At 39.0% G+C, this 21029-nt stretch overlaps 2 protein-coding genes and 1 long non-coding RNA gene across 3 annotated transcripts; 1 reads left to right on the top strand and 2 right to left on the bottom strand.

Annotated features, from left to right (window-relative positions):
* Positions 1 to 286: 286 nt before the first annotated feature.
* Positions 287 to 8818, top strand: LOC147338258 (uncharacterized). Its single transcript, XM_086260222.1, has 13 exons — positions 287 to 466; positions 822 to 859; positions 1160 to 1244; positions 1344 to 1434; positions 1577 to 1665; positions 1739 to 1866; positions 1961 to 2012; positions 6417 to 6514; positions 6616 to 6752; positions 6836 to 6901; positions 7089 to 7135; positions 7301 to 7449; positions 8161 to 8818. Exons 5-13 carry the CDS (start codon positions 1583 to 1585, stop codon positions 8481 to 8483), a joined length of 1083 nt encoding a protein of 360 aa, XP_086116348.1. The 5' UTR covers positions 287 to 466; positions 822 to 859; positions 1160 to 1244; positions 1344 to 1434; positions 1577 to 1582; the 3' UTR covers positions 8484 to 8818.
* LOC147338259 (uncharacterized) lies at positions 4324 to 5681 on the bottom strand. The gene is made up of 2 exons (XR_015124521.1): positions 5427 to 5681; positions 4324 to 4592 (listed from the first exon to the last, which is right to left on the bottom strand). It is a non-coding gene; the product is annotated as an uncharacterized LOC147338259 (long non-coding RNA).
* LOC147338257 (uncharacterized) lies at positions 8154 to 12144 on the bottom strand. Its single transcript, XM_086309481.1, has 3 exons — positions 12076 to 12144; positions 9712 to 9819; positions 8154 to 9145 (listed from the first exon to the last, which is right to left on the bottom strand). The coding sequence occupies exons 1-3, from the start codon at positions 12142 to 12144 to the stop codon at positions 8708 to 8710; spliced, it is 615 nt and encodes a 204-aa protein (XP_086165607.1). The 3' UTR covers positions 8154 to 8707.
* Between the last annotated feature and the right edge of the window lie 8885 nt (positions 12145 to 21029).

Raw genomic sequence — 21029 nt, 5'->3', positions numbered from 1 at the left:
AAAAAATTGTCAGGTGTCAGAAAAAAAATTGTCAGGTGTCAGAAAAAAAAAAGTCAGGTATCAGAAAAAAAATTGTCAGGTGTCAGAAAAAAAATTGTCAGGTGTCAGTTGTCAAAAAAAAAAATTGTCAGGTATCAGACAAAAAATTGTCAGGTGTCAGAAAAAAAATTGTCAGGTGTCAGTTGTCAAAAAAAAAAAAGTCAGGTATCAGAAAAAAAATTGTCAGGTGTCAGAAAAAAAATTGTCAGGTGTCAGAAAAAAAATTGTCAGGTGTCAGTTGTCAAAAAAAAATTGTCAGGTATCAGAACACAAGGTACCAGAGAGAAAATCTTCCTGCAGGTGGCGCTGTTGTCATGTCCCACCCGAATTGATTTCCAAATATGTCATCAACGTGTGACCGTGGGAGAGCGTAAGGTCATTGACCTCACCGGAGTTTTACCGTGGTTCAGGCTCCTAACGACACAAGGTAAGTTTAACTTTTTCTCCCTTTTGTTCATATTTTTGCCACAGTTGTGTTATATTAAGTTGCAGTTATGTTGTGAAAGTTACATATCAGAGACGGAAAGCCAGTTTTGTACGAAACCAAATCAGTACTATTTTTGTCTGGCTAATTCATTCTAGCTAGCGACAGTGGTGAAACGTGATTCAAATTTAAACTGTTCAGTAATTGTTTTGTATACATTTCAGCAAATGGACAAGCTGAAAGCTCACGAGCAGCCTGCATCCTTTCTGTCGCTCTTTTTCTTTATTTCTCTTTTCTATATTGCTACTGTCGGGATATTTTTTGATCCCGATATGTTTTTTTCTGTTGTTGTTTTTAGACTTTGCTGCAATATGTCATCTGACGATGATGAAAGGAGTATCCGACTCTGGCTGGTTCCCATGACTGTACCAAAAATACTTTTTTTTTTTTATTAAAAAAAGAGCATTAAAAATAAATGACTAAAGTACAACTTATTTATTAACTACTGTTCACCTCTTTCATATCAAAGAAGTGTATTTTTTGCTACACATGTTTTATTTGTGGGCACTGAATAGACGATGCTTTTAGTGTAATTGCCACATAAAAAGATTTAGTACTTTACTGGTTAATTACTTATGTTCAGTGTAAGAGGTGGGTGATCAATTAGACTGTTGTTGTTACACTTAACCTTTCAAGATATGATGATAATAACATTGTTCAACAAAGGCTTAAAACAAAAGGAAATCAGCTGTGCACTGAATTCATATGGGCATAAAATAAGGTAAGTCTGCATTTCAACAGTTTCCGTGACAACTCTCTAAAATGACAAAACATGCAGTTTGCATTTAATATAATGTAAGTCTGTGTTGTCTTTTAACAGTGAGAGGCATCTGAGATGAGTTTTAAAACTTCTAGGGTTGAAGCGAAGATGCCCCCAACGACCTTTTACTGAAATCCACAAAGCTGTGGAGGTAAGCGTTAAAACATCAGTGCAAAAAATATATATTTTCCTGAAGTCTGTGTCATGAGCTATTGTAGAAACAATAAATGTTATTTTCTGTAGTGATTTAAAAAAAAAAAAAACATTCAATTGTCTGTTTGTTTGTTTTTTAGAGTGAGATGAAACAGTGGTCTCCTGAACAAGGAATCAGGGCAATGGTAAAGCGGGTAAGGGATGTCAGAGGAGTGCGGCCTTGTTACAGGTTGGTTAAATAGTGTGTATATGATCAAGTGTTCTCTTGTTTTACTGTTGAGTAAAATCTATTGTTACTGTAGAGACGATGTTGCTAATATAATGAGGTATATGGATGCAAGTGGTCTTCAGAGGAGATCTCCTGGAAAGAAGAAAATTCCCCGTCGGAATTACATCAGCCGTGGTCCAAATGACACACGGCACATTGATGGTATTTATTTTATCTTTTCAATTAACCTTCCAAACATGTTTTGATGGTACTTCTGTTGAAACAAATTGTAATTATTATTTGTTGTTTCATATAGGCAATGATAAACTGAAGTTCTTTGGAATGTGGATACATTTGGGGATTGATGGGTAGGTTTGAATATGGCATTCGCTACTTAATTTATTATATTCAGTGATAGTACAAAGTTGCTTCAAGATAAGGATGTGCGGTAAACTGAGGTGTTATCTCTCCTGAGTAGTCTAGGGCAGGGATGGGCAAGTCCAGGCCTCGAGGGCCGGTGTCCTGCAGGTTTTAGATGTGTCCTTGATCCACAGCTGATTCAAATGGCTAAATTACCCTCACAACATGTTTTGTAGTTCTCCAGAGGCCTGGTAATGAACTAATCATTTTATTCAAGTGTGTTTACCCAGGGTGATATCTAAAACATGCAGGACACTGGCCCTCGAGGTCTGGATTTGGCCAAGCCTGGTCTAACGGTGTGTTCACACCGAACGCGATGGACGCGAATAAAACGCCCCAAACGCCCCTAATTTGACGCGTGTACATTCGCGTCTCAACGCGTGTCGAAGAAAAATCCATCGTGAACCGGAAATGTGGGAGGAATGTGGGAGGGAGTTGTGCCAGACCGGTATCTTTGCAAGATGGCAGCTATCGAGCTAGCGCTTGAAGAGAGAGTCTCCCTTCTCTATGTACTGTGGAGAGCAGAGCAGCAGGGTAAAAGACGTCCTCGCCGTACCTGGGTCCATCAGGTCCTCCAGAGGCATGAGCAGTTTGGTGAGTTTCACCACTTGCTCCAGGAGCTGCGCCTGGATGACGGCCGATTCCAGCGCTATCACCGTCGGCCAGTTTGAGGACCTGCTTTCCCTCGTCGGTCCCAGCATCGCCCGCCTAGACACCAACTACAGACGCTCAATCCCACCTGCAGAGCGCCTGTCCGTCTGCCTGAGGTTAGTAAAACTATTTAATACGGTAGTCCTTTATTGATATCTGTGCTAATATGCTAATCCATCCAGTTATACACTGCTAACATGGATGTGCTATGCTAACAGTGAATGCTGTCGGTGTTTACTGAAAGCAAACTGTGGTACAGAGACGACTCTTTATAATATTTCTAGTGATACTCAGAAGGTCTCATCAAGTCCCGATTTAATTCGATTTATGCTGTTATCAGTGTTTGCATGATAGCATGGCTGTGGTGTCACATCAATGTATGCGCTCGGTGTTTGCTGATATCAAACTGTAGCATTAGGACCACTGAGTTAACCTTTGTAGTGATACTCACTCCTTTTTATTTAGACCTGGTTTGATTCTGGGATAGTTGAATATTTGTATATAATCCCTGCAGCTGTCAGACTCTATAGCAGGGGTCACAGCCTTTATTAAAACAGAGTTAGATAAAACTGTGAACAGTTTGGTTCATCTCTAGTTACATGGTTCTATCTTGATAAGCTGTCTTATCACAGATTAATTTTTCAAAAATATTAATGATTTAAGCAAGGAAAGGGCTACATGTCAACACACAACTCTTTATTTCTATTAATGTCTCACTTCATTCCTACCTGATTGACATGTTTAGGAATTATGAGTGATTGGCTCACTGTAGTTGTGAAAGTTGCTACCAATCAAATTATGATATGTTAAAGTTAAAACAAAACAACTGTTTTAGATATTATCTAATATACATTTTGTAATTATCCTTATAATTACAAAATGTTTTATGTAAGATTTAAGTTTTGTGATTTAAATCTGACATCACAAAAGTATTTTGGAATTTGAATAATGTATTTTGTAACTGCAGTACACATAATACTGATTTTGAACAATTTTGTCCAGGTTCCTTGTCACCGGGGACTCCTTCAGGACCATCGCGTTCAGTTTCAGAGTCGGTGTGTCCACGGTGAGCCAGATCACCCCCCAGGCAGCGACGTCCATCTGGGACTGTCTAGTGGACGACTTCATGGCTGTGCCTTCACCTGGAGACTGGCGGTCCATCACAGAGGGATTCCAGGAGCGCTGGAACTTTCCTCTGTGCTGTGCAGCTCTGGATGGGAAGCACATCCAGACAAAGGCACCCCATATATCATATAGGAGACACACACATTGATATACACTAAATATTCATTTCATTTCTTTTTTGTGGTGCCCAAATTGATGCACCTGCTTGATTTTGTTTAAACAATTATTGCACACTTTCTGTAAATCCAGTAAACTTCTTTTCACTTCTCAAATATCACTGTGTGTGTCTCCTGTATGATATTTAACTGACATTTTTTATTGTAACAACCAACGATTTATACAGGAAAATAATGTCTATTAACAAGGTTGCCCAAACTTCTGCATCCCACTGTATCAGTATATTTTGTCATTAGTATAATATGAAATAAATTCTACATGTGTCAAGTTGTGTGCCAACATTTGCTGTGTAGTAGAACTGAGACATTAGTCATTATAAACATTTATTTGAAATAATATTAAAAGTCTCAAACAGAAAAACATTAAACATAAATATATAAAATATAAGAATTTACAGAGAGACAGGAATAAAAAGGACCAGCTGCTCTCCAGAGCAGGAACAAGGCTGAGGAGGAAATGCTCCATTGGAGACTGGTGTGGCCTCTTCAGGGACTCCAGGGTGGCCAGCTCCACCGCCGATGGACCGTCCTGGGACCCGTCCCTCATCTGCCTCGGAGCCGTCCTCCTCTGTGGGCCTGTAAAACAGCACAAAACACAAAGAAATGAGAAGGCTGCTACTAGATTTTAATTTCAACATTGAAAAAAAAAAAAACAATAACAGGATATAATCAGATTGGTTGTAGATATTTAGTAAAGGTGATCACAAGGGAATCCCACCGACTAAAAAGGTATCAGTGCTTGCTGTACATATCTGTGGGTGCAGCAGCAGGAGCTCAGGGACTGGGGATGCTCTGCTGCAGAATCAGTTGGTTCTATCAATACAGTATTAAATGTTAACAGGTTGGATATAATAATCGTAGAGTAGACAGTGGTCCCTCATTTATTGCAGGGGTTCTCAGAATAACTAGCCCCTGGTCACAGTTCTCACAATTGATTCTCAAAGTGCAAACCTTTGTAGATTGCAAAACGTAAAAGTATTATTATGCCGCGGTTTGTCTTCATCTGCCCGCCACTTTCGTGCGCCTTTTTCCCTCACGGTGCAGGTGTCTATTTCCGAATGAGGCTCATAGTTATGGGTGTTTTTGTGCTGTTTTTTCTATTGGACGCGATGGTTATCAAAACCAAACGTGATAAATTTGGCAAGCGCAGGAGATTTGTCAATCAGGCTGCAGAATGCAATGCTGTACTGTGCAATAAAAAATCAGCGAAAAAGCAAAGCAGTGACGGATGAACAGCGGGACCACTGTGTGCTGTTTATTAATAAACAATAAAATATATTCCTAAATGACAACATGCATAAAAGCAGAACGGTATTTGTACGTCAGTGGGAAAATAGCGGTGGCTTGCTAGCTTTTGTGCGGCTTCCCCGGGTCAGTGAAAACTTTCAAAAGAGAAATGAATGAACTTACCAGGTTGCCCGATCTCTTCACATATCTTCCTCCAAGCTCGGTCCTTTTTATTCCTGTCTCGGTACTGAAAGCAGCTGGTGTTGTACAGCTCCGAGTTGTTTGCTACCGCATTGATTAGCCTTCCCCTCCATTGAAGTATGAAAGGCTTTGGCTGGATCTGCCCCTTTGACCTAGGTAACAGCCACGTCACCAGGCTCCTGATTGGTTGTCGCGGCGCGATTTGACGCTGGAGTTCAGATTTTTCCAACTCGAGCGGTAGACACGAAACGCGCGTATGCACAAAATGCAACACAAAAACTCACGCGCGTGGTTTTATTCGCGCGCCAGACGCGCTACACTGACGCGCGTTTCACGCGTTTTGGCGTTTTCGCGACGCAAATCTGCTTCCGAATTTTCGCGGGACCAGCAATCGCGCGTCATCGCGCCTTTCCATTGACTTTACATGTAAACCTGACGCTCTATTCGCGTCCATCGCGTTCGGTGTGAACACACCGTAAGGGACCAAGATAAAGTATGAATAGTGAAGGAGGATTCAAGATGGCGGTTTTTAAAAGGCTTATTTCCTGCTAGTCTTAAAGTTCCATTTCAGACTGGCAGTTAATTTCAGGGAGGGCCAAGACCAACACAACAAACAAAACATCCCTGATATAAAGTAAACAGAATTTAACTCCAAAGAAAATAAAATGTACAATTTACGATAACCTACCTAACCAACACATAAACAGGAGAATACAAGGGATTACAAAACAAAAGGCAGCTCTCCCCTCGCGTCAGTCTGAACACAGTCAAGAGTCACATTCAATTCCAAAGGCATGTAAGCCTACACAACTATGGCAGTCAAAATGGCCGGAGGAACCAGAAACAACGCCTAGACATAATACAATGGAAAACCAGCATACTCTTGGGGAATGTAACAAAAACCAAACATAGTGCCAAAACATGATTAAATCATATGTACAAGTGGCCACTTTTCTGTTTCTTTCTTTTCAGATTTTCCAGGAAGGTTCTATGGCTAAAGGTGGGCACATCCAACCGCAAGCAAAACTTTGTGGCCAGATACTTCTTTGAGGCTGTTCAAGAACAGGGTGGTATGCAATATACTAAAAAATGGGGGGTTAAAAAAGATTACATTTTGTTAATAAATTTATTTTTTCATCATTCACTAATTATCTTCAGTTTGTGTCTTTAGGCTGTCCTCAAATGATTCGGGGGGACAGAGGAAAGGAGAACCTTGTTGTGGGTCAAATGCAGATGGCATTTCACATGCGAGATCTTGGGAATCAGGCATGGAGGTGCTTCAGAATGGGGACATCAGTGCACAACCAGGTATGTCTTTAAGCTGGTAAATGACTATTTCTAAAGTAACAACCTGACAACAAAACTGATAATGTCATGTTTCTGTTGTTTAGAGAGCTGAATGTTTCAACAGTATTTTAAAGCGGACATGGATTAAGAAATGGCTGACAACATTTGAGGTAAAGCAAATCTTTCACCTGTAAAACCTATTAACAAAGAGTAGCCATCCAAATTTCGTTAAACATACGATGGATTAGTTTATCTGAAAACACAAGGCCAGAATCTGTGTTTATGTACATCTGTACCTTTTCACTAATGAAATTCTCACCTTCACAACTTGTGTCTTTTTCAAAACAACATGCGTAGGCCATGATGGAGTCTGGGATCCTTGAACTGGACAATCCTGTGCACATGTAAGTCAATATTTTTAGACATGAAAAATAATCAAGCAGCAGTATGAAAGTATGTGGTCTAGGAATGCCTTTGTTTTTTGAGTACTGATTAAAATTTAGCTTTTACTTATTCTACCTCAAAGAAGCAGATGAACATATTAATTTTTTAATTCTCCTTTTTCATAGCAACTGCTTGCAGTACTCACACTTGCCACTGCTTCAAAGAGACTTAAAAACAGAGCAAACAGTTTGGAACACCCATGACATCCGCAAGCAACGCAATGCACCTGGTCCATTTGGGAAACCCGACCTTCTGTTTACCTCACCACCTCCTGGTATGTCATTTGAAAGCCTGTGGGGTTTTATTTTGTTTGTTTTTTAACTTTCATTAGTTTACTTTTACTTTGATATAGCACTCTTCACAGGATAAAAACCACAAAGTGGCTTCACAATAATATAAAACAGATAAACATAAAACAGCACAATCGAACATACAGAATAAATGCAATCAAGGAAACGTAATGATGGAGGCAGAGCATTCCATGACCTGGGAGCCACCGCTTTGGAAGATCTCTTGCCTCTGGTCTTCTGGTGGGACTACTAACAGCCATTGATTAGATGATCACAGGCTGGGAGAGGGAGCGTGGGGTTCTATAAGATCAGAAATTAAGGCAGGAGCTTCACGATTCGGAGCATTGAAAGTCATTACTAAAATTTTAAAATGAATTTTCTAAAATATACTGGAAGCCAGTGTAATGAGCGTAAAACTGTTATAATGTGCTTTCTCTTTTGTGTCTTCCGAAGAAGCCTACTTGTAGTACAATAAGAGATTTCTGAATTTCTACTGTCAATACTAAAATGGCTTCATATTGACACCTTTAACTAAAAATTTATCTAAATGTTTGAGTGATATTTCCATCTTTAAGTTTCTGTAATAACATCTGTAAACACTGCTTCTTATACAGGTTCTAGAACAGCTTTGTCATTATTCATTTATTTTTAACATTCAAAGTGAACATATTTTCAATATTGTCTTTCATTCGCAGGATATGGCAATGTGCTGCACATTGTTGACCCAGACCTTTTAGACTATGCCAAGCAATTAATCTGTGAGAGGGAAGAGCCTTCACTGGTAGCAAACCAGGAATTCAGAGACATGTGCCAGAACATTTTAGAAAACAGCCAGTTTCCCTGCACACCTGATGGTTGCCTTGCTGCATACCTCATGCTAGTCCAAGAGCTCACAACTGCCATGAACAGAAATGCAGTTCCTACACTTTCTACGTTTGCCGAGGCAAATGACATATACATCTTTCTGAAGAGAGAGAGGATGGAAGGTGCACCAGTAAACATTTCCAATGACCAATAAAATCATACAACAGTGTTTGTTAACATTTATTTATCCTTGTTTAAAATCAACAGGTAATTTGAAAACTGTCTGACCAACAAAATGTACAATAAAATGTTGAAATACAATTGACAAGGTGCCATCTTTCATAATGATTCAGTGTTTCATTTACCACAACTTTTGTTAACAATAATGTAGAACATAATTCACATTGAAAGACTTTTGAACTGCAGACTGTAGCAACATTACCACTTGTAGCCATATCGGCTCGTAAGATCAAGGCCTGACTTGAGAAACTTAACAACATCAGATGCGGAAGGCCTTGAGTCTGGGTCATAGCTCACCAAACCACCAAGAAAACTGTTTTTGTCACCGAGATGTGATAGGGCATGTGGTGGGGTTTTGGTGGCCATTAGTGCAGCCAGTTCTCTTTGTTTTTTAACCATCCACGGAGCGGAACCCGTCAGGATCTCCAGATATGTGGCTCCGAGGGACCACATGTCTGTCTGGAACGAGGCCTCTTCAAACATCAGTATGCATTCAGGGGCCATGTAAAGATATGTGCCACCAGCTGGACCAGTAGCCTGGGCAGTGAACTTACTCCCTTGACGAAGCATCACAGTGTCTCTTATGTTTGCCATGCCCCAGTCTGTCAGGACTGCCTTCTTAGAAGGGTGGTGAACCTATAAGGTATACATATGAGAACTTACCAGGTTGTCTAAAATTTCACAAATGTTATCAAAAATGTCATTCCAAAGACCACAGCTCATAATTGGGGGGAAAAAACCCCCCCCTCAAAGCTTTTAGCACCCAGATCACCCAATCACTGCAGATTTATTCTGAGATTGTTTATTATACCCAACATTAAAATTAACAGATTGGTTAATGATCCAACCCGGTTTTATAGTCCTGTGCATTTTTTAATCCCCATTCCACTTAAGCAAGTGGTACAGACTAATAAAATAATAGAAACTTTCAGTTTGTAAAGCCTAAACTTACAACATGTTTGGGAATTTTGTAGGTGTGCAAGAACCAACATATTAAAGAAAAATTGGACTATTAAAGAAACAATGTAAGGCTTCTTACTTTAAAAAAAAAATCCTTTATATGAATATGCCAGAAAAGTTTCTCATTGTTCAAATGTAGTGTTTAATAGACTGAAGAGAATAAAGTTAAATAAATAATATACTATTTTTATTTTGATCTTCAAAAACAAAGTGGAGAAAAAGAAAAATACAATATGGCTTACCATGACATTTGCTGGCTTTATATCCTGGTGAATGATTCTCTGTGCATGGATGTACTCTACTGCCATGGATAAGTCCAGTGATATGAAACCGGCATCATCCCCTTCAAGCTATCAAGACAATATATAATATTAATAAAACAATGCATAGCCAGGTGTGACAATCTAACATGTCTACCACTGGAAATGTATTACTTCAAATAGGATTAGTATTCAAATGCAACTGCTCGTAAGCTTTCAGCTTGTCCATTTGCTGAAATGTATACAAAACAATTACTGAACAGTTTAAATTTGAATCACGTTTCACCACTGTCGCTAGCTAGAATGAATTAGCCAGACAAAAATAGTACTGATTTGGTTTCGTACAAAACTGGCTTTCCGTCTCTGATATGTAACTTTCACAACATAACTGCAACTTAATATAACACAACTGTGGCAAAAATATGAACAAACGGGAGAAAAAGTTAAACTTACCTTGTGTCGTTAGGAGCCTGAACCACGGTAAAACTCCGGTGAGGTCAATGACCTTACGCTCTCCCACGGTCACACGTTGATGACGTATTTGGAAATCAATTCGGGTGGGACATGACAACAGCGCCACCTGCAGGAAGATTTTCTCTCTGGTACCTTGTGTTCTGACACCTGACAACTTTTTTTCTGACACCTGACAATTTTTTGTCTGATACCTGACTTTTTTTTTTTTGACAACTGACACCTGACGACTTTTTTTCTGACACCTGACGACTTTTTTTTCTGATACCTGACAATTTTTTTTTTGACAACTGACACCTGACAATTTTTTGTCTGATACCTGACGATGTCCTAAAATGTACACCGTATGGGTGAAATGACCCAGGGCCACGACAAAGGTATGAAACTACCCTCTGTGGCGCTCCGGTCTTGTGAGCAAAGAAACAGCTGAAAGCAGTAGCATCTCAAGTACAAATTCAAGGCATGATTTTGCATTTATTTGTTATTTTGGAATTTTTCAAGCATAGAGTAATACTTATTACATTGCTGTAATGGTATGTTAACAATATCTTACTTTCGCCCAACTTTGTTGTTTAAAAAATGATTCATTAATACTGCAATGAGATGTTTTTTGGCCACACTGGTTTGGAATCAAGATGTGAACACACAACTGACATTATCACCTTCTGATCTGATGTGGTAAACAGTTGCTCATTTACACATCCAACAGATGCAGAGCACCATTAGCATTTATTTGAATTCACAATGAATCTAAGTCCAGTATTTACACTCTGCTCAGTCTACTCTGAATTTGAACGCCTCTCTTTAAACCGCCGCTTTGTTCACCGGATACCTTTTTCTGCTGTTTGATGCTGTGTTTGATGCTTTCACCAACACAGTAACAGTCAGTTAAAATACCAAGATTACAGGCCATAATCAACGAGATGAAGAGAACTGCGAGGTTGGGTGAATTCTCAGGGGGGTCCTCTATATGAGTGACTGCTGAGCCATTTTCACACATTAACTTTCAGGGGAGTCATGTGAGGATATTGGCCACAATCTCTCACATGCAGCCCAAAGCTAGTCAGTATGCTTCAGATGCATTTTCAGGGAAGGGAGATGCTTGGATAGAACGTGCAGGATCCAGACTTGCTAGCGATAAAGGCACTGGGCAATTAACTGTGGTGACTAGTGAGGTGACAGGTTAAAAACCTACTAAGGTGGTACATTTCTGTATCACACGCACATGTGTCAGGTGAAGTCTGGAGAAGTTCAACACTGCACCGCTTTTGTGAACACTGCTCTGTACTGATCCGCAGTGCTTCAAATATGCTGCATTAAAAAGGGTAAAATAAAGAATGTGAGCACAAGTGATATTTTAAATATCACACCAGGTGTCTGGAGCGTTGTCATTTTCATGAAAGATGCTTCCTCTGTAAGTCAGCCTGCATGGCATTAACAAAGCTTCAAACTCAGAAATTCCATTGCTATATCGATCCAAAAAATCCAACTGGCAGAGTTTCAGCTAGCTTCATCATCAAAAGTCAACATCTTTATCTGCGTAAACAGAGAAAGTGAATCTCAGTTCACAGTGAATTGCTGTGAAATACGAAACCTTGGTTTCACAGGGATTGCATTAAAGATTGTACCTGGCGCTCTCTATGACTTAACAGAAGCACTGGAGTTAGTGCTGACTGACTTAAGCATACTGTAGTGACTGGTTGCAGTGGGAAAAGTGCTATCCAGCCTTAACTTACTCCTGTTGCTCTGATTAAAATTAATGCAGTAGCCTGCTTCATTTCGCAGTGGTGAAGCGTCTTCATGTAATGGTTAATTCATACGCTGGTTTTGTTTTCATCGTATTCCATATTATATTTGGGCTGTGTTTAGTCTCACCTGGGAAGAATTCCTTCCTGTCCATCCAGTTCTCAGTGGCAGTTGATCATGCTCCACAACATCCCCCATAATCCCTTGCTCTGCTTCCATTTGATGTCATCTTTTCCCGGGGATTAGCACGGGTGCCCTGAGGGCTTGTGATAAGCATGCCTTCTTAGAACAGCCCAGTCAATGAAAAAAAAAGAATCAGGATACTTAAAAGTTTCACTTACACATACACAGATGGTAACGCACATACAAAAACACACAAATATGTCATACACCAGAAAACTAAAAAGAAACTCATACATGATCGCCAAATACCGTCAATTATTCATCCAAATCTTTGACTGTGGATAAATCAATGGAAATTTACCAAATGTGAGAAACACTTAGAATATAATTTTGCCAATTTATTCACACACACACACACACACACACACATATATATAATAAAAATGTTCCCAGCTGGAGTTTATCTGTCAGCAGTTGAACAGTGAGCCCCGAGGCTAGAGTGCAATGGCTGTGTGTGCAGAACTGTTTGGATAAAAACAATATTCTGTCAATTACAGTTTTTGCAGTGGTCCCTGTAGACTGGATTTTTTTAAGCGTTTCGAAGTTTGTCCAGGGCATTTAAGTTTTGAAATAATATTTGGCTTACATCCTTTCTCTCCCTCTCAAATGCAGATTGATCTCATAAGCCTTGTAGACAATAGAAATAAAACAGAAAAATTAAGATTCTTTTTATTTTTATTTTTTTTAAATCTGCTTCTACTAATTTATCTTACTCAACGACAAAAGAAGGTAGCTGACACCAAAACCCGAGAGGATGTAAACTGACATTTCAAAGGTAAAATGCACAAATGACAAGTGAAATAAACTCAGTGACAAGACTTTGAGGCCCGCTGTTAAAAAAAGGTTCTTTTATTCTTACACAAAGCTAATTGCGTAAAAATCAACCCACTGTTTAATGCTTTTCAGAGTAGTAAAATTCTACCACTTCAAAATGAACTGAAATAAACCACAAGTATAGTCCAACCACTTTTATGCACCTGTCAGACCACAATAGAGCAAGAAGCAGCGAGGAATGAGGATAGGTTTAATAACCAGAACACAAAACCGCAATGATCTGACATCTTGGTTTTCAGTCAATATCCAGCGATCAATACTTGGACCATGTTGAAACCAACATTTTCAGATTATACCAAGCATAAATGATGTATGTCATGGCTGAGTTATTGACCCCGGAATGAGAAAAACAAAAACAAAGTATATACACACATAAATAACTCAGAGACCCAGATGTCTGCGGGTATTTAGGGCTGTCATTACTCCAACATAAGATGCTGCCACAATTTATAGTCCCGTCTCCTTTGCACATTCTTTCACCACTTATGCACAGAAAAATAGGATCATCTGCATCTCTCTGGAGGACACCCCCATTGGGCTTTGTGTGGCTTATATGTGTACTACTAAAATTTTTCTTCTTTGCACTTCTAATTATTCAACAGATAAGGGAAGGGTGGGTTGTTCTCAGTAAAAAAAAAAAATAATAATGAGAGACACACAAAAAAGTTAATGAGGTTTTTCCTGTATTACACCTCTAGAGGCAGGGGTCCGCTAAGCAGCAATGTCATTAGACAGGAATTAAACTGGGACTGTTGTTTTGCTGTGCTATCAATTCATGTGCTTTAATTGCATAACCGAAGTGTTGTGCCAAAACAAGGCGAGCTGAAGATGCAGCAGCGTGAGTGTGACTGCTGCGTGTGTCGGTGAACAGAAGCCTTTATTGCTGTTATTCTTCTAGAAAATAGGGTTTCTATACACACACACAACCCTGCTTTCTTTTTTTTTAAGTGCAAAGTCTTAAACTGGAGCAGACACAAACTCAGTCCCAAGAGAAGCAATACATTAGCGAACACCCTTTAGCAAGCTGGGGACTATGTCCTAATAGTATTTTAAAGCAGCTACTCTTGGCAATCCATCATGGAGATAGCAATCCCAGCCTGTCCCCTCATACTGCAATCATCCACACAGGTGGCTCTATGCACATTTATGCACCAGGTAATTCATACATGGAAAAAAACAAAAACAAAACAGAAATATGCGACAAAATAATAGAACCTTTAACTATTTTAAAGTTAAAGTAATCTACGTTTTTATCAGCCTACTAGAAGAGGAAAAAAAAGGGAGAGGAAACCTGTGCACTGCAGAGCAGGTAGACAGCAATGACTTTGCTCAAGATAATGTCATTCAAAAGGAAACTGTCCCACTTCTTTAAAACTCAACCCGTGTCCTCAAAGCTGAAAGCACTTTAGGGAATAAAATAGGCCACAGCTACATCTCTGGGAAATGTCATGTGAGCAGTAAGGTTAAGATATTTTGGGGATAGCGATGGTGTTGGGGTTTGTTGGAAGAATAATGCAAGATACCAATTAAATAAAAACACAGATTGTATAAAACATAGAAACACCCACTGGTTTCGGACTGTGTTTTAACGCTTCAACAGAAGGGTTGAACGCTAATTTATCAGCTAACCAAACGCATAAAGTTTATGAATGCAGCAGCTAATTAGTGCCATATAATAAAATTCACTCACCCAAACTAAAGCACAAACATCTTGGTTGGTCAGTACCCCACAACAATAATATTAGCAACATTACCTGTTAAAAATTCTCCAAAATAACGTAACAGCACAAATGTAGTAAAGGACTCTGGTTTAATGACTAGAAATAATGACCGAGGCCTCGAAGACGCTGATTAGCTCCATCTTCCAGCTGGTTGAGTTGGGACACCTGTCCTTCAGTGCTGCCAACCCTGTCAAATCAATTATCCAGGTGGATGAAAATTCAACCAAGAGTTGTTATGAAGAGGAATATTGTCCACACACCAAAACTGTATTTTTGTACCAGACTATAAATATGTTTTTTTACGGATCCCCGCAAGGAACAGGGGAGGAAATAAAATTAAGATTTTGCGAGATCTCGCAAAAGTTTATCTTAATTTTTTTTCTCCCCTGTTCCTTGCGGGGCTCCGTAGTTTTTAATGGTGTGAATGTGGGGATAGCAACTTTAGGTCTATGGGGATTGCCTCAAGTGGCACCAAGAGGAACTGTAGTTTTTGCCACTTCAGTGCTGGCTGTTTTTTTTTCAGTCTCTATAGTTGCCCCTTGCGTCAAAATGCAAGAAGAGGAACTACAGCAAAGCTACCGTTGGGTAAAATATATATGGATTTACTAAACCTACTGAGAAAAATTTATCTAAACTACTGACACTATACAAGTGATGCATTTTTAAAAATGGGCTAATCTCCATGCTTTTAAGAAAGTATTAATGAGGCTATTACAGAAAACAGAGCTGCTCCCAAATAACTAATGGCTTGCAACACCTTCCCTGAATATTTCTTAAACTGATAAATCTTACTTCAGAACATTAAAATACTTTTTTTTTTTAAAGAAATACTGCTGTCTTTTATGGCATAAATACTTTTTTTATGATTGTCAGGCTATCTAAATAAAACAAGCAAATGTAGTTGAAGTGCTAGTGGTCTCTTGCATATATATATATATATATATATATATATATATATATATATATATATATATATATATGTATACATATATGTCCAAAAAACCTCCTACTGTAATACATTACTATACATAAACAGAATGACACACATTTTTATGGATAAAAGCAGGTACATTCAAATGTCAGATCAATAATAGAAAGCGAAACAATAATTGACAGAGATAAGGAAGAAAAGAAATCCATTGCTATGTTAGGTTCACTTATCTTAGAGTAGAGTTTGCTATATTTATTTAAACGATATAATCTGTGAACTGAAAACTCTGGTGAGCAAGTGAAAGTGAGGAATCAGCTCTAAGATTGTATTATATTTACTGTTATTGTTGATTTGACAAATTTATCCCGTCACGTCTATAAAGGCTGCTGAATTGAACACCATTGATTCGAACAGAACAGAAATGTCAGGGAGAACAGGCGCAGACAGACCAACACACAGACCAAAATCTGACAGATGTGTCAAAATATAAAAATACTACATTTTCTTTTCATCTCTCTGTTTTTTTTCTTCCCTTTGTTGAGTGGGGGAGTAGAAATGTTTCCCTCCCTGCCACATTCCCTTTCCTTTGTTGCACTGGGATGATGAAGGCCTTCTTTATTCTCACACCGCCGCGCTGACTGAGTGATCCTTTGTTCAAAAGCGTGTTAATATTTTCATTTGCCTGATTGCATTATGAAGAAGTTCTTTCAACTCTGGGGAACAAAAAGCATAGAGAATAGTGGGAAAGAGTTTAACATATCCATCCTCAGCCCGCACACCTCAACCCTTCATGACTGCTATTCCTCCCAACCTTTGTAATTGAACCTGAGATATCAGGATGGGCGGTGCTGATGCCAGGTGCATACTAAAAATAGTGCTCTCTCATTGGACCCTCTCCTAGGGATGCCATTTTGTCATGAATTATGCATATATGCAAATACGGGACAAGAAAATGGATTACTTGAAAGGGCACCTGTGGTTCCCAGCTCAAAGATATACGCAACAGGGGAAATGAAGCAAACTGAGCTATCATTTAGCTGATGCACAGCTGTAAGAAGTGGAGAAACACTCTCTCAGACAGTTCAGTAATTCAAAAGTGGGTAATGACTGATAAATGGAGACAAAATCAAAAGCAGACAGGAGTTTATATATGCAGGTATGTGAAGGGTACTCTCATCATTCAACTCTTTATTCACAAGATGTTTAGTGTAATTACTTTTAAAATTTAAGGATATTTAAGGCAAGCTGGAGCACAGTATAGCATAATTTCTTATTACTTTAAGTTAACTTAAACGATAATAATTTGATTAAATGCAGCATGGAAAGTACTAATACTGCTAATGATAATAATGATATTGTTTTGACATAAGTGTCTGGCTCATATAGGAACTATTTTATCTATGTGATAAATAGATATTTTATGATATCAGAGTTTATTAATCATTGCAATTTGGTCCAAAGAATCAGGCTCCTTCTGAAATTTCTTGCAGACAAACCACAACAAAGACTGTATATAAAAAGATTGATGCAGGCGCAATGACAGTCAGTACTTCCTGTTTTGAGGCCATGAGTTTTACAAGATACCAGTGGTAAATAGCAGAGCTATTATCCAACACCAGCAATCTTCTTTAGCAAGGTCCAAAAATATACTGGTAATTTACACAGAAATTAATAACTGGTTATCAGTGTTTTCTGCTGATTTAATTATGAATAAAGTAGTAAAATAATATACATACTGAGCAATGTATGGGATGGGATTTTGGAATGTGGTAACATGTGGACAAAAAGTCTGTCAAAAAAGCAAATTCAAGCTGTAGCACATTCAAATTCAATACCACAATAGGTACACTGAAACCCAGCTACATTATTCATCCACTGAAAATGACAATAAAATCTGTTGTCTTGCAAAAGAAGTGCATTTTTTAAAAAAAGATGCAGGCTACATAGACCATCTAAAGCTAAATCTTTTGAATTCTTCAATGCTGCACGAAAAGCACCTTTAAAGTCATATTTTCCCCATAACTAAATGCTTTTTATGTGTTTTAAGGAGTTTTAAAAGCACTCCACCGTTTGCTGTGATTAAAAGTGATTACTGACTGGTGTTACTCTGGTTATTCCTGTGGTATTTCCGACAGCCAGTCATATTTAGGCTTTTACTTTATCAAGCTATGGATTACTGCGTGCCACTGCTCAGGGTCTTCTACTACATAAAGGAACCTCTAAGATAAAACTGCAGCAGACATAAATGTGCTCTGCTTTATTCAATCCCAAGGCATCAGACAAGAAAACCAATCTTACCCAGCATTTCTCTGCTAGTGTCTCTGAATCCATCACTTTAAATACCTCCTCTTACTGGCACCTACTCATGTATGACTTCCCCGTGGTATAGTGCACTACTTGCCATCATCATCATGCTCTGCAGCTGCAGACTCTGCATTTGGAAGCTTCTCTATAACCATTACAATTAATTGTTAAAATCTGAATGCAAAATTAAATATATAATACCACTGAGAAATTATAATGGGCAAATGCAGGCAAATGTTTGCACTGAGTTGATTCAAATTTCAAAACCTCGTAGTCCAAATATGAAGCAATTCTATGACTGCATCCTGATATCTGAAACTTTCTAAAGGTCCAAGGGAGATGAATGAGGTCTGGCCTCTAGCTGTGAAATAATCCCCTTCCTCCCTGACGAAGATTCATCCAATACAAAGCAAACTAAGGCACACTTTCTTTTCTCCTTTCATGTGGGCACAAGAGAGCCACACACAGCCTTCTATAAAGTGTTGAAAGCAGATGGATGCACTGTTAGTGCTGAGCAAAGGTGACAGCTCTCAGTCATCCGCTCACTGCAGGTGAAATTGGGGTCTCAGTCTTGACACTGGCGAGACCCATGTGACTGGGGCTCAGGCTTAAAAAGCTTGAATGACAGATACATGGAGGAAGCACGAGAACAGGGTAACAAGAAGCCGGGAAGCTGGGCTAATATCCTTAGTCACACGGATGTCTCTGTGCTTACATGTGCGGATATGTGAACTTCATGCTCTGCGAGTATGAATAAAAATTGATTCTGTTGTCTCTAAAGAAACAGAGCAATTATCCTCTGTCTCCCTCCCATCTGCTGTTTTTGTTGTGCCTAAGATGTCTAAGCTATGTTGTCCAAGTGTGCTGGCTGGGGAAGACATATTTATCCCATAAGCTTTTGTCTCATTAGGAGAAGCTATACAAGCGTATTTCCCCAATGTCCTTTGCACATGTGATACAAAGTTCACCCGCTCTAAGCAATGTTTTCTTACATGTTACACAATGAACATCAGTTGACTGCACTGAAAGCATCCTTTGGTCTTTCTGTAAACTTTGCAAACAACATTGTTCTTTGTTATGCTTAGGTGCTTAATTAGAGGCCAATATATCACTATAAATATTGGAATGACTTAAATATAGGTAAAGTGTATTTACATAAACACATTACATTTCTGTAGGTTCTTTGTGTTTTGGTTATTAAAAGATGATGGCTGGTTATTATGACTGTCTAACTATCCACAGTAAGTCCAACAACCAATGACTACTGATATAGTCCACTAGTGTAAATCCAATCTTGCATAGACATAGACAGAACCACCTAAATTATACAATTGAGGTACCTGAATGATGCAATCATATGAAAGATGCGTTGCAGTCTTGAAAAGAACGACCAGATGGGGATAAGATATGTTATTACTGTAAATGACGCTGCTGTTCTCATTCGCACAACATCAAATATTGCTTTACATTAAATATACAAGTATAGCTTTTCGTGTGACTCCCAACTCATTACGTTTGTACACATATAAAAGAACCCTTAGAATTACATTTAAATGCTCAGACTAAACATTGTTCTTTAATTTGGTTTGGTTTGTGTAAAGGGGAATACTTAAACTCAATTTAGCTTTGCTGCCCAAAGCTAGTCCAAGCAGTCACTCAAAGTAAAAGTAAAAAGTGGGTGGAAAGGAAACAAATTAAGGAGGAAACACAAAACTCCCAAAATGGACATGAATCAGAGCCTCCTCACTGACCTGTGACTTTCTCATCTGCCACCCCCTACTTACTAATGCAGGCTTTATCAATCTTAGTGCATCTAATATTTCAACAAGCATTGCTTCAAACACATTTTAAGTTATACGCTTCCACAACCTGCAACATGTGGTGGTGATTATCTAGCACAGGCTTTGGGAAATCTTGCAAGTTAAAACATTTGTTGGCCATGAGATTATAAAACGCGTTGCAGCCTTATGTCACGAGAATGATCAAAATTTGTGTACATACAGAAGGTTTCAACATGTGGCTCCATTTAGCGATTGTGCGTTGCAAGGTTATTTATGTTTTTTACCATATTGAATTCTCCAGGTGGCAGTCCACTAAATTAGCAGCTCGGCCAATTGCTGATAGCCGATATATTCATCCAATTGCTCAAGCCCTCGGGGTATGTGCAGGTGACTTCACAGCGCTTCATAAAAATAAACTTATTTGTGCTCTCTGGTAGCCAAATAAATAATTAAAACACTTTCTAATTAAAACCAACATTTTTGGCAAATGTGTGTTGCAGTTTGTTTGATACCCATTTTGCAGCATCGTTAAACTGTAAATTCATTAATGATTGAAGTCAATTTTTAAGCACATATGTCAAAAACATTCAATGTGTCGAACCCCTCCGATGGGAATTGGCCACTGTTTGAAAATACTCACTACTGTATTTGTGGGTCCATGTCTGTATGTGACTTGTAACAGACGTAATTGCGATGATGCGGTCGCATGTCCTTGTAATGTGTGTGCATTTGTTCATGTAGGTGCTTGTGTGTGTTTGCGTCCACCTGATCTCTTGCCAGTTGTGGCCATTAGCTCAAAGCTGAGCCTGAGCGGATGTGCAGATCAGAGTTCTGATCTAATCTGGAGGATCTGTGTCTGATGAGGTCTCCACTGTAAACAGAATGGCCAGCCAGAGCCAGCTACAGAAATCATGGAGCCACTGGGCAGCAGGGATGGAGTGGGCAGGTAGACATTAGCACAAGGGTAATTGCTGTCCCCACGGCAGCCCACTGAATGACATCTAATATTGCTGGGGAGGGTAGCTAACCATTACCAGTGAAGTCCAATTGGGCTCGAAAATGGTTCATCATACTCCCCGGTCGACCAATTTAGCCTCCTGTGTTGTTGTGTCTGAGAAAGGTATGGCAACTAGATTATTGATTGTCCTTGAAATTTTTTATACGCCAATGTTTTTCATAGACTTTGAACCGACAGCATTGTAAGGCTAAAGTGAAGAGGGTGACTGCTGCATTTATGGATGTGGTGCATTGCAGAGGCACACAAGCCTGATAATTGGGGGCCTTTGGCAACTTAATCTAACCGTAGGCTCCCTCTGCTTTGCAGGATTT

Source organism: Aulonocara sp. 'chitande type north' Nkhata Bay, linkage group LG2, assembly GCF_057382095.1.
Source record: "Aulonocara sp. 'chitande type north' Nkhata Bay isolate Kocher_YH1m ecotype deep benthic linkage group LG2, A_spYH_male_GT1.1, whole genome shotgun sequence".
Taxonomy (NCBI): Eukaryota; Metazoa; Chordata; class Actinopteri; order Cichliformes; family Cichlidae; genus Aulonocara; species Aulonocara sp. 'chitande type north' Nkhata Bay.
Note: the sequence above shows the minus strand (reverse complement) of the source record. Positions and strands in the feature narration are given on the sequence as shown.